This window comes from Nanorana parkeri, unplaced genomic scaffold (genome assembly GCF_000935625.1).
Source record: "Nanorana parkeri isolate BGI_ZX_2015 unplaced genomic scaffold, ASM93562v1 scaffold3064, whole genome shotgun sequence".
Taxonomy (NCBI): domain Eukaryota; kingdom Metazoa; phylum Chordata; class Amphibia; order Anura; family Dicroglossidae; genus Nanorana; species Nanorana parkeri.
Genome location: NW_017309332.1, coordinates 25,545 through 37,627, shown reverse-complemented (window position 1 = coordinate 37,627; position 12,083 = coordinate 25,545). Strand labels below are relative to the sequence as shown.

The window sequence follows — 12,083 nt, the reverse complement described above, 5'->3', positions numbered from 1 at the left end:
TTGCCAGTCATAGCTTGGTTCCTGCTCCAGTGTTTTTGCCTTCAAGTTTTTTTTCACTTCTGGCTCCTGCCTGTTCGCAGCCTATGTAGTTCCTGTTACCTGCCCTTGCCTGCTATTGCTGATCTGTCTGGCACCTTGGATCTGTATGCTCGCTTGATCTGATCTTGGTAAAATGCCTCCTGCCCTAACCTTGGATTTGTTATCAACTACCATCCTGCTCTACCACTTTGCTGAAAAGATTAACTTTCTTTTCCCCCAGCAATGACATTGGATACTGACTCATTTAATTACTTATCCTGACTGAAGAACAGCCTCCTGTTTAGGTCTGATAATCCTGTACTTCTGATATCAGGTGATTAAATCCTAGGGGCACCCAAGTACCTGCAACGCACATAAAGAATCCTTGAACGGCGACTGCTAAAGGAGAAGCACGACATGCTTGTGGCCATCAGACTTTAACAGAGAACCCACCTGTACAGGAGGAAAATAGCCCCCTTATAGCCCCCACTAATTACATGGTAATTAGTGGGAGGAGGGCAACCACCTTACAATGATAATCTGTGGTGACTCAGTTGAATTGATCATTGTTGATAGCAATTAATTACCTGAACCAGAGAAGACGCTACAGTGGTCTCATACTGCTACCTCTGGCTGTGACAAGTGACATCAGCGCTGGGATTGTGCAGGCAATGTGGGACAGTAGACCAGTCCACTCAGGACAGCATGCATGCCAGCTTGTTGTCACTACACCAAAGGCACTGAGCATTAAACATAGAACATGTTCCCCAGGAGTCAGGGTCTTTCAACACCATTAATGTATGTATCTGTATTTTTTAAATTGTTTTTGATAATGTGGCACATTTACATTTTTTTACACATTTTAATTACACCTCGCACTTTGTAAATTTAGTGATAGTGGACCTCTGTTATGAAATACTACTACTAATAAATTCTACCTCCTAGCCCAAAGAAAATGTTAGGCTAGAATTTACAGTTTCTTTGTTGCTTCATCACACCATAATGAAAAATAAAAATAAATAGGCTGTAATGTTTACATTTAAATGCATTGTTGTTTTATTCATTATGAGATAGATTGTTTGCACCATACAGTGCAATGAGGGTCCCCAGCACGCTTTTAAGCTAGCCTGCAAGAAAACCTAACTAATCTGTTTTAGGTACCCAGGTCTAAAACAGAGGTTTCAGTTGCATCATATATGGTGCTGGAGAATCCATTCTTGAAATAATGATGTTTGCAAAGTTCTTCTGAAAACTGACAGTTAGATGCAACATCTTGCAGGTCTAATATTTGTCATGCTCCTGGCATGATTCTATTTGGCAAGGCTAAGCTTCTTCAGAATCTTCCTCACGTAAGGGTTGTCCTTTATAGATAGTCTCAGAGTTGAGCCTACCTGAGATGAAGGTAGGACATCCAATTTACGCTCAGATCCCGAAGACACTGTAGCAGAAGTGGTGCTAAAAGCTGGTTGTTTTCTCTGCTGAGAAGAGCAACCTAATAATTTAGCAGAAATCCACTTCAGAAAATGCTGGGTACTGGCATAGACACCTGGTTGCTGCTTTCGGGCGCAGCCAAAACCCCAGCTTGTGACACCAACCACGTAATATTTGGAAGTTTTTTTATCCAAACACATGAGTGGTCCTCCACTGTCTCCCTGTAATAAATTAGAAGAAAATAAAATGATGAATATATAATATTCACAGAACAATAGTAAGTACCAGCATCTAACCAGAGACCCCATAATATCTTTTGAGAATTCTGGGAAACTTGATCACCCTTTATTTGCTCATTAATTTCATATCAATTTGAGTCCAATTACTTGGACGGATATTGTTAATTTAAAAAAAATTATAGTTTTGGAACCTACCTGGCAGGTGTCAATTCCTCCCATGCGATGTCCAGCACACAGATTTTGCTTCTTGACACGGCCATTGTACCAGCCTGGGCTGTTACATGTCTCTCTGTCAATCAGTGAAACTTTGGCTTCCTGTAGTATATCTGCTGTTCTGGCAGCTATAAAGAAAAGAATACAAGATGTGAGAATATGCAAGGTATACAGCCATACTCTAGACATGACCATGTGGTTACTTTAAAGTAAACCTAGCATATGCCAAGCATGCGACCCTCTGTGTTTTCACAGCAGAGGGGAAGACACTCAGCACAGTGCAGTACCAGGGCTCGGAAGATTACTGAAAACATAAATCTAACTGTAATCCTCAACCCTAACTAATCACGTGCCTTTTCCATTCTGCATCGGGAGCTTCTGTGTCAAAGGTGAATTCCTGCAACATCAAACGCTCACAGCTTCAACAGACTCCAGTACAGTATAATAAGCATATAACTAACTTTTTGGGAATATGTAACCTCTGTGGAATGGATTTCAAAATTAAAGTGCAGTACTACTCACCTTTCTCAGACATGAGACCCCAGCCACTTACGTAGCATGAGGTCATGTCAGGGATGTCCATGGTGCTGCTGGGTAAACAGGCAGGTTGAACATAGCCACTGTATTTCACTGGCGAATCGAGCTTTATGAGAGCGATGTCATTGATTTTCAATCGCTCGGAATATCTTTTATGAAGGATGTATGACTTGATAGATCTTATCTGGACATCGCTGCTAGGTTGTGACAGTTGGTGACCCCCTATCACAAGCCTCCATTTGGACATAAAGCTGGAAAGAAAAATAAATAAAGATGAGCCGCTTTATATACATATAAATATATAGATAGATATATATCTGAAAACCTAATTTTGTAAATATATCATATTGCATTGTCTAGCTCCTAGTAATCCTAAGCCAAACCCGCATGTCGTTTCTCTATACGAGTTATCCTTACCTCAGATCCTTGAAGCAATGTGCGGCAGTTAGAACCCATTGGTCTGTTATTAGGGTTCCTCCACAAAAGTGTTTATACCCGATGAACTCTGGCATCTGTATGCTGACCATCCAGGGCCAGGCACCGGGCTGGGCCATAACTCCTCCAACAATCCGTGAAGCGCTACGCATAGGGCGTCCACCACAACCTAAAATAAGAAGAAAAAAAATATTCAGCAAATCATATTTACCTTCTACTTTAATGTTTACAGTCAGAAAACAAGTATAATGTCCAATTATTTCAACAGTAACTAACATTTGCTTATTTTACCTTCTAGTTCCAAATATTAAAAAATGTGACGAGCAGTAAAGTGCTCCAGTCCCATTCGCGGCCCTCCCCGCTACTTGCCCATTCACAAAATGCCTCAAAGCACTCTATCTACGTCATGCGACTACTGTATAATTTTCAAATGTCATTAGATTCAAATGAAAATAACTGTCACTTTTTAAAAGTAAGGATACTTATCCTGGTGTGTTAGCTCTGTGTAAATTACAATCGCATGGCTGCAACTAAAGATCCTTGTATTGTGTTAAAGCTTTATGAATTGAGCCTATGGAAACAAAGAAGTAATAATAACCTGGGGTTTACTTACTGTCAGAGATGTAGGCATGAGTTCCATCAATAAATGACGCAAATAAAATCAGCACAAATAGCATACATAAGCGATCCATCTCTCCTCTACTCTCCCAAATCACTTATCTGAGCCACTTCAGGCAGTGCAGCTGCATAAAAATACCCTCCCCCTCTCTCACTATGACATCATAGGCAGCTGCATAAATACCTCTCACTATGACATCACAGGCAATTCCCAAGCTCAAACAAGGGTCCTTTTTTTGTTTGTTCTTTTGCAATATTTGTTTTTATTGGTTTTCAAACAAGGTTTTCCAGTAAAGAAGTAACCATATTACATCAATTGAATGTAGTGCGTTATTTGTGGAGGATTTACATATTGCTAAAAGTACAAAATAATAGAAATGTGTAAAAATCAGCAATCATTCATAGAAGTGATACTAAAAACAACAATTATGTTCAAAACTGGGTAATATATCATTGGTAAACTATAAATTAAATACTTGTATAAGTCTATAAACTGCAATAAGAACTGAAGTGCAAAGTGCAAACCAACTAAATTCTGAATTATCAGTAAGCGGTAACCGACAGAGAGAGGGAGAGAGAGAGAGAGAGAACGAGCGAGAGACAGTTGACAGGGATGATTTAAAAATGACTGTCACACGACTGATAATAACAATCCTTATCCCTGTAGTTTTCTCTATTGTCTCTGCATATCTCTAAGTTCTGTTAATGAAAAAATATTGATGTGAGCGCTGCAATCACTACAGTGGATCACTTTTATTCCAACAATATTCTGATGAGTAGATATAGTGCCATGTGTGAAAAGTGTGCTGACCTGGCAACCAATCGTCTTTTTACTCCTTTGTCATTCCTATTATCCGCGGCACCTTATGAGAGAAAGAATCCATTATGATCTTTGGATTCTACTTCCTATATTGGATATGAGCTCACACATGACATTACCACACCAAGCTCACTGCTACTTCTCCCTATGTATAGCCCTAAGCTGCATATATCTCCTTTTCACAGTGTAACATAGGGAGTCACATGATCAGCATGCCATGATATTGTCATTGCAGGATCCAAGGATGCAAATCATATGAATGCATCACACATTTTTAAAACTACATTTTTGACATCTCCTATATTGAAGATGATGGAAGATATTGTGCATGTGTGCCTGCAATGATCATGTTGACCTAACTACATAAAACATAGGCATGTGTAAGTTAAAATGGCATAGTACAAATTGTTTTTGTGGAACTGAAAGTTTAACCCCTTAGAGACCAGACTGTTTTATGATTTTCTTACCATCAGTGACCAGGGCTGTTTTTATATTTCTGCGGTGTTTGTGTTTAGCTCTAATTTTCCACTTACTCATTTAGTGTACCCACACATATTATATACTGTTTTATCGCCATTAAATGGACTTTCTAAAGATACCATTATTTTCAGCATATCATATAATTTACCATAATAAACAATATAAAATATTATGAAAAAATAACAAAAGAAACTTTTTCTAACTTTGACCCCCAAAATCTGTTGCATATCTACATCCGCCAAAAAAGACCCCAGCTAAATAGTTTCTACATTTTGTCCTGAGTTTAGAAATACCCAATGTTCTCGATTTTTTTTTTTGGAGCACTTTGTACAAGTAGCACTTTGCTATTTCCAAACCATTTTTTTTCTTCAAAATTAGCAATAGTGACATTGTAACACTGATATCTGTCATGGATCCCAGAATAACCCCCTACATGTATATATTTTTTAAAAGGAGACAATCCAAGGTATTACATTTGGGATATTTTGACTCTTTTCATTTAACCATTTTACCACTAATCTATGCAAAATGTGAAAAAAAATTAAAAATCTTGGTGATTTTTTGACAGATTGGAATATAGGATTACATGTACTGAGAACTTTAAGGGATACTGCCAAATAACACCACAATATGTGTTCAGCAACATTTTCTGAGTACAGTACCACCCATGCATAGGTTTGTTGGGTTGTTTTGGGGGTGCAATGCCAAACTTCTGACATGTGCTTGTCATTTGTATGACTGTCATTTGAGTTGAAATTGAGAGTATCATTGGTAAACTATAAATACTTGTACAAGTCTATAAACTGCAATAAGAACTGAAGTGCAAAGTGCAAACCAACTAAATTCTGAATGATCAGTAAGCGGTAACCGACAGCGACAGAGAGAGGGAGAGAGAGAGAGAGAGAGAACGAGCGAGAGACAGTTGACAGTTGAGATTTAAAAATGACTGTCACACGACTGATAATAACAATCCTTATCCTTGTAGTTTTATCTATTTTCTCTGCATATCTCTAAGTTCTGTTAATGAGAAAATATTGATGTGAGCGCTGCAATCTCTACAGTGGATCACTTTTATTCCATCAATATACTGATGAGTAGATATAGGGCCATGTGTGAAAAGTGTGCTGACCAGGCAACCAATCGTCTTTTCACTCCTTTGTCATTCCTATTATCCGCAGCACCTTATGAAATAAAGAATCCATTATGATCTCTGGATTCTACTTCCTATATTGGATATTTGGATGCCAAAATGTGAAAAAAATAAAAAAAAAATGTTGGTGATTTTTTGACAGAGATTGGAATCTAAGAATATATGTACTGAGAACTTTAAGGGATACTGCCAAATAACACCACAATATGTGTTCAGCAACATTTTCTGAGTACAGTGATGCCACCCATGCATAGGTTTGTTGGGTTGTTTTGGGGGTGCAATGCCAAACTTCTGACATGTGCTTGTCATTTGTATGACTGTCATTTGAGTTGAAATTGAGAGTATTTCTAATGATAGGGCCTATCTTTAGTTTGGGGCTTATCGCATACCCCAGCTTTTTGACTGATTGCTTCTGATGCTCTGATACATTTCCAGCTGCTCTGCCGGTTAGTCCGGAAGTGATCGATTGCGGGGAACGATCACGAAGTGGCCTGGTAGTCATGGTCGGTATTGCAGGATGCCTCCACATCGAGGCATGCCTGCAATACCATTAGAGCGGCTGGAAGTGATCCCAATAAAATGACGTTCCAGTTACCTCTCGGGTCATTAAGTGACATCTTTTGCCGGAGGTACCTGGTATGTCTGTGGTTGGCAAGGGGTTAAAGTGTATTTGTACAAAAAAAACCTTTTTTTTTAGTTTTGGATAGAGTAGGGAGTGTCAGGCCTTTCAATTTTATATCCCCATTGGGGAGAATCATTCCTCCGTTTGCACTGGTGACCATTGTGACCAAAATAGAAAGTAAAGGGAAATCCAAAATGTTAGCGTTGTCCCCTGAACAAGAGGTAAGTACAAATCTTCTAATGAGAACACTTGTCCTGGTGATAACAATTTCTTACTTAGGCAGATTTCTGCTAACTTCCTGTTGCCTTTCTGAACAGGAAGTGAAAGGACATTTTGCCACACAGACAGCAAAAAATAGGTTTTAGCCCTTAATTGAAAAAATATTTGGGCAATAAATACACTTTAAATGTTGCCTAAAGTTTAATTTGACTTCTTTAGCTTCTGTACCTGTATTCTCATTATGGAGCAGGAAAGGTTTTACATTTCAGCTATGGGCCTGCTGATTTGACAGTAACTTTGTTATTACATATGATGCGCAAGTACTACATATATCATTTTTTAGGAGAAACAAGGCTTTCTTTTAGCAAAACTGTCTTGCAAAAATTATTGAAAATTATGTTTTTTATTATTAAAATGTATTTAATTATAAAAAATGTATTATATAAAATGTATATATTTATTATTAAAAAATATTTACAATTCTGTGCAGTGTACATGTAAGAAAATATAACAAACCCCCCCCCTCCCCCCCAAAAAAAAAACAACAAGCTTTTGATCAGTGATAGTTAGAAAACAAAGTGTGTCTGTTTGCTTCCAATTACCTCCAATCGCCTCCAAGTCAGTTCAAATATTAGGCACCAGCTATATCAGTTTGTGTACTTTACCAAAGTCCCTGCTATACATAGTTTGCAAGTCTGAAAGTGGATAAGTGTTATTTAACCTTTAAGATAAAATACCTACTTGTCAGTATGCAGTAAAAGATCAATACCACAATTCTGTTTTTTGTACTCCTTTCCTGCAGCACTCACCCCAGTCAGCTGCCTAAAGTAAGTGACTGGATACACTAAGAAGGTGCAAGGCTTCCATGATACTTGCTTCCGCTTGACTTTTTCGGGTACAACTCAGCACAGTAAACCTATTAGGATTTACGGCTTGCTAAGACTTAGTTGTGTTGTATTGGAATGAGCCAACTAGCTCAAGTAGTTGGTAGTCTTGCAAGTGGTGGTAGACTTGAAGCTGCTACCTTCCATGTTTATGGACTAGTCCTATCTTCAGGACTCAACAGTACTATGGAGCTTTTGTTACAGTTTGTATCAGTTTCATTAAATCCATCCATTATTACTGCGCATAGACACTACCTAAAAGAAGACATGTGCATGTAAAGTGCTCCAGCTGATCTGAGGGTGCTAAGAGGTTCATGTTTAGGTAAAAAACAATTTTTTACTTGTTCAGTAGTTACCCCCAAAACTTCCCAACTGGAGCATTGCTCATGAGGGGGCACTTGTTGACTAGAATCTTGGAACATTGTTCTAAATCAAGTGAAGTTGGGTAGGCGCCAGGCAAATAGATGTGACTGGTCTGAACTTTCAGATAATTTTCACAATACATTGCATTTGGTATGTGTTAAACTGTGTCTCTCATAGCTAAAATTCACTTAGAAAGGGGTGAGTCCCATACATTTCAGGCTTTTAATAGACAAAGCCACTATATAATAATGTTTGTTTATATCAGAGCCCTGACTACACTTACAAAATGTAGTGCCTGTTCAAAAGAAATCACGAATCTTTAGTGGACCATGACTAAGGGATGATTTTACTAAAGGAGTATATTATCAGCTCAGTGGAGCACCATTTACTTCTACTACTTCAACTATCTACTGTAATCATGTGGAAAGGAAATTCCTATTTATTTAAACTCTGCAGATAACTGGAAGTTCAAAGTGAACTCAGGAGAAGAAAAATTATACTGTTTTTGTAAACAAAAACCCCTAAGATAACAATATAAAACTAATATGCATACTAGGAAAGGTTAAGTCTGTCACGGTCTGGGAACCGTAGGTATAGGGATGCAGGCTCCAGGGTTTGCAGAGCAGCCAGAGACTGACTGAGCAGGAATCGGACCTGGGACACTGGTCACAAGGACCGCAAGGACACGTGGTACACTAGGCACATAGAGAAAAAGGATAGGATGACTTCACGTTTGAGTATAAGGAGTGCTAGGTCTTCTCCAGAGCTCCTGATGGTGGAGATTGGTTGTGCTGCAGGACAGCTCCCAAGTGGCGGCCCTCTAATACACCAGTGCAGACACAGCGAACAGAACTACAATGGGAGCAAGGCCACAGAACAGCATTGGGATACAGGACTCAGTGGCAGTTAGGGAAGAAGTAAGTAACCAGGAGGTCCAGGATATACATGAAGAAACAGGATCACACAGGAAGCACAAGAACACAGGAGGTCGACGTAGAGCACTGCAGAGCAGGATTGGCACCACAGGCTGATGCACGCAGGATGCAGGTGGATAGGGAGAGCAGACGCATGGGAGCTGGAGTGTGGAAACATAAAGCTGTGCAGACAAAATTCACAGCTCACAGGTGAATGCAATGGACGGTCACATGCAGAATCCACAGGAACACACTAAGAACACGGTAGAAAGCCAGAATACAGAAAGCAAGAGAGCAAAGGAATCCTCAGGAAACAGAAGACAAACTTAAGGAAACACAGGGGGTCCGGCTTCTAGTGTGCTGACACATTGCTTGAATGCTGAGCAGTATGTGTACTAGCTTTTTAACACAGAGGTTGAGAGCTGATTGGCAGGAAGCTGAGCACCTTGTACAAGGGGCAAAATCTGGCATTGGATCAGAGAACAGGAAAGTGTGACAAAGACATCCAGAAATACCACACTTAAAGATGTCATAATATAACACAGCATTCATTTTAAGGAAGGGTCCCCAAACTCTGCAGCTTATCAACCCATCATGGTTTCAAATCATTTATCCACCACCAAACATTTATAATATAAAAATAACTGAACATAAACAGGAATCCTTCATGTACCTATTTCCTTCATTGAAGGGGAAGGGTAGAAGGTCACAGACACACAGCACAAAGCATGCTGGTACGCAACTCCATTAACAGCACACACCTGAGGGAGACAACTCAAGGAGTTGTACAGTTGTGGGAAATACTGTCTCGCCGCTAGCTACCTCCTCTTCAGGCATGGCATGGAGCTGTACAGATTTCTCAAAAGGTTAATTGACTACAACTGAACTATCATTTATTGACCGCCTACTAACACCCAGATATTTATTGCACTCTTTTTTCAACTCCTCTGATAATTCCATGGACCTTTGGGGTTGATATTGACCAGTTTGGAGAACGCTGATTTAAAGTAAGTTTTCCACTTAATAAGCAGATGCTTAACAAAAGATTTTCCTGGAAATTCTCCAATCCAGCTAAAAATCGAAATACACATACCCAGGGCTATAATGGTCAACCTTCATCTAATTTTAGATCCAATACTCACCCCAGATCAGAATACCCGTTTTCTCCTTTCTCGCCGGTCCACCCGACACACATTTCGAGTGTTACATTTCCCCATAATCAGATCCATGATCACAAATCCACTGGTTTTCGGGGACGCTTTGCCAGGAAAGGCAACACCACCCGATTTCCGGGGCATACCAGGCCCCCCATTATGAAAAATGGCTCCCCTAGGGATTTCCCACTCCATAGACCCAGAGGCCATAGAAACTATTCTATTTATGATCAGGCTTCCTCTCTAGAGGGTCGGGCCACAAACAAGTCAGGGACCCGCATCCATCAAAATGAAAGACCATTCCGAAATCTCCGAGATATTCCCATACAGCTGTAGAAGGAAGAAGAACAAGTTCTTCCCAAAGTTTCGCCACTGGGTTATCCACGGAGTACAGTTCTGGAAACCTCTCTAGTCTCCCTCCATATAACCCTGTAGATGAAGATTTTCCCTCATCTTCTCAGGGTTTGTCTCACTTTTTGGGTACAAGACTAAGAAAAGGTTCACTAGAATGGGAAAGGGTTGGAACCAAACCGAAACAAAATTGTTCAACTGCCTGTAATACATTAGAGGGGGGACTGGAAAGTAACCATCACAACAATTTTTTGTTGGATTCCAGGACACCCAAAGTAAAAATAAAAAGAATGGTCGGGAGAGAAGGAGAGGATGTAGAGCAGGACAACAGGTCAAACAAAAAAGGAAGAACAAGTTTTTAGCCACCACAACCAACACCACTAACAATACTGCCAAGATTTTTAACCTTTCAAGCCATCCATTAAATGAGAGTGAGACTGCCATCCTCCAGAAAGGGCTAAATTTTGCCCCCTCTTCGGGGCCCAATGAATTTGAGTTGTTCTTAGACTTGCATAGGTTCACTAGAAAACTGACATTACATCGCCATTTTCTTATCAAAGATGCCAAAAACCCGCTTTCACTGAATAAGAATTGCTTAGAAGTAGTAACCGAAGTTATTTAACTTTTTTGGGCAAACACTATGTCCAATTGAAGGGCACGGCCATGGGAGCTAGGTTCGCTCCGAGCTACACCAACCTTTTTATGGCGTGGTGGGAACAGCAATACATTTGGGCTAACAACCCATTTGGCAAACACCTGGTCTTGTTCGCTCGTTATATTGACTATATTATTATTATTTGGGAAGGCACTGAGACCGATTTTTTAGACTTTGTAGTCGCCTCAAGCACCTACCTTCACTCCTGAGAGTACTAGGCAACTGTCCGTCCCAAGGACAGTCCATGCCTTTCCCCTCTAGAACTGATAAGAACAGATACTACACTTGATCTTAGCCAAAAGGCCGAGAAGCGATTTTAATGAAGCTTTTAAAAAACATCTAGTGCCCCCCCCACAAAGACCAAGAAAAAGAAGGTTAGCTATATATATATATTTATGTAGCTATATATATATATTTCCAAATATCAAACCAGTTTCTGTACCCAATATAACAATCATTTTCAGGCCTAAAATGTGGAATATAACATGGGTGCAAAAATTGAAAAAAGGGCCTCAGTCATGAAGGGGTTAATGTAAATATGTGTAGAAACATACTTTTATATATTTCCGAAGGATGGGTCAAAACGGCGCAAGCAAATATACAAATTATATCTGGAGATACATACAGTATCAATGTGGTGCAAAATAAACGATCTTCCCTATTTGGTGAACATTCACCATATGAATTAATAGGTCAGCTGATATGTATGAGACAAGGTATTAACCACCCAATTCATTACCAACTGTACCTATACTGTAAGATTATACGGGGGGAGCCTTAGATTGGGTTTATTGTTAAATGTGACAAACTACATATAACTCTCTGCAACTAAGTGAGACACTACAAAAGAGCACAAAATAAAAAGCTGTGAGCGGGCTCAGGTGTCAGGCTGCGATTACCGGAGAGGCTTGGTGTGCCTGTCAGACGGGTGTCAGTTAAAATCCGAATCATCGGAGATTGGTTTAAACACCACCATGTGA

At 39.7% G+C, this 12,083-nt stretch overlaps 1 protein-coding gene across 1 annotated transcript; it reads right to left on the bottom strand.

The window, feature by feature from the left end:
• Window positions 1-1,328: 1,328 nt before the first annotated feature.
• On the bottom strand, window positions 1,329-10,241 carry LOC108802724 (acrosin-like). The gene is made up of 6 exons (XM_018574579.1): window positions 10,101-10,241; window positions 9,617-9,704; window positions 2,856-3,042; window positions 2,424-2,689; window positions 1,884-2,029; window positions 1,329-1,670 (listed from the first exon to the last, which is right to left on the bottom strand). Exons 1-6 carry the CDS (start codon window positions 10,239-10,241, stop codon window positions 1,329-1,331), a joined length of 1,170 nt encoding a protein of 389 aa, XP_018430081.1.
• Between the last annotated feature and the right edge of the window lie 1,842 nt (window positions 10,242-12,083).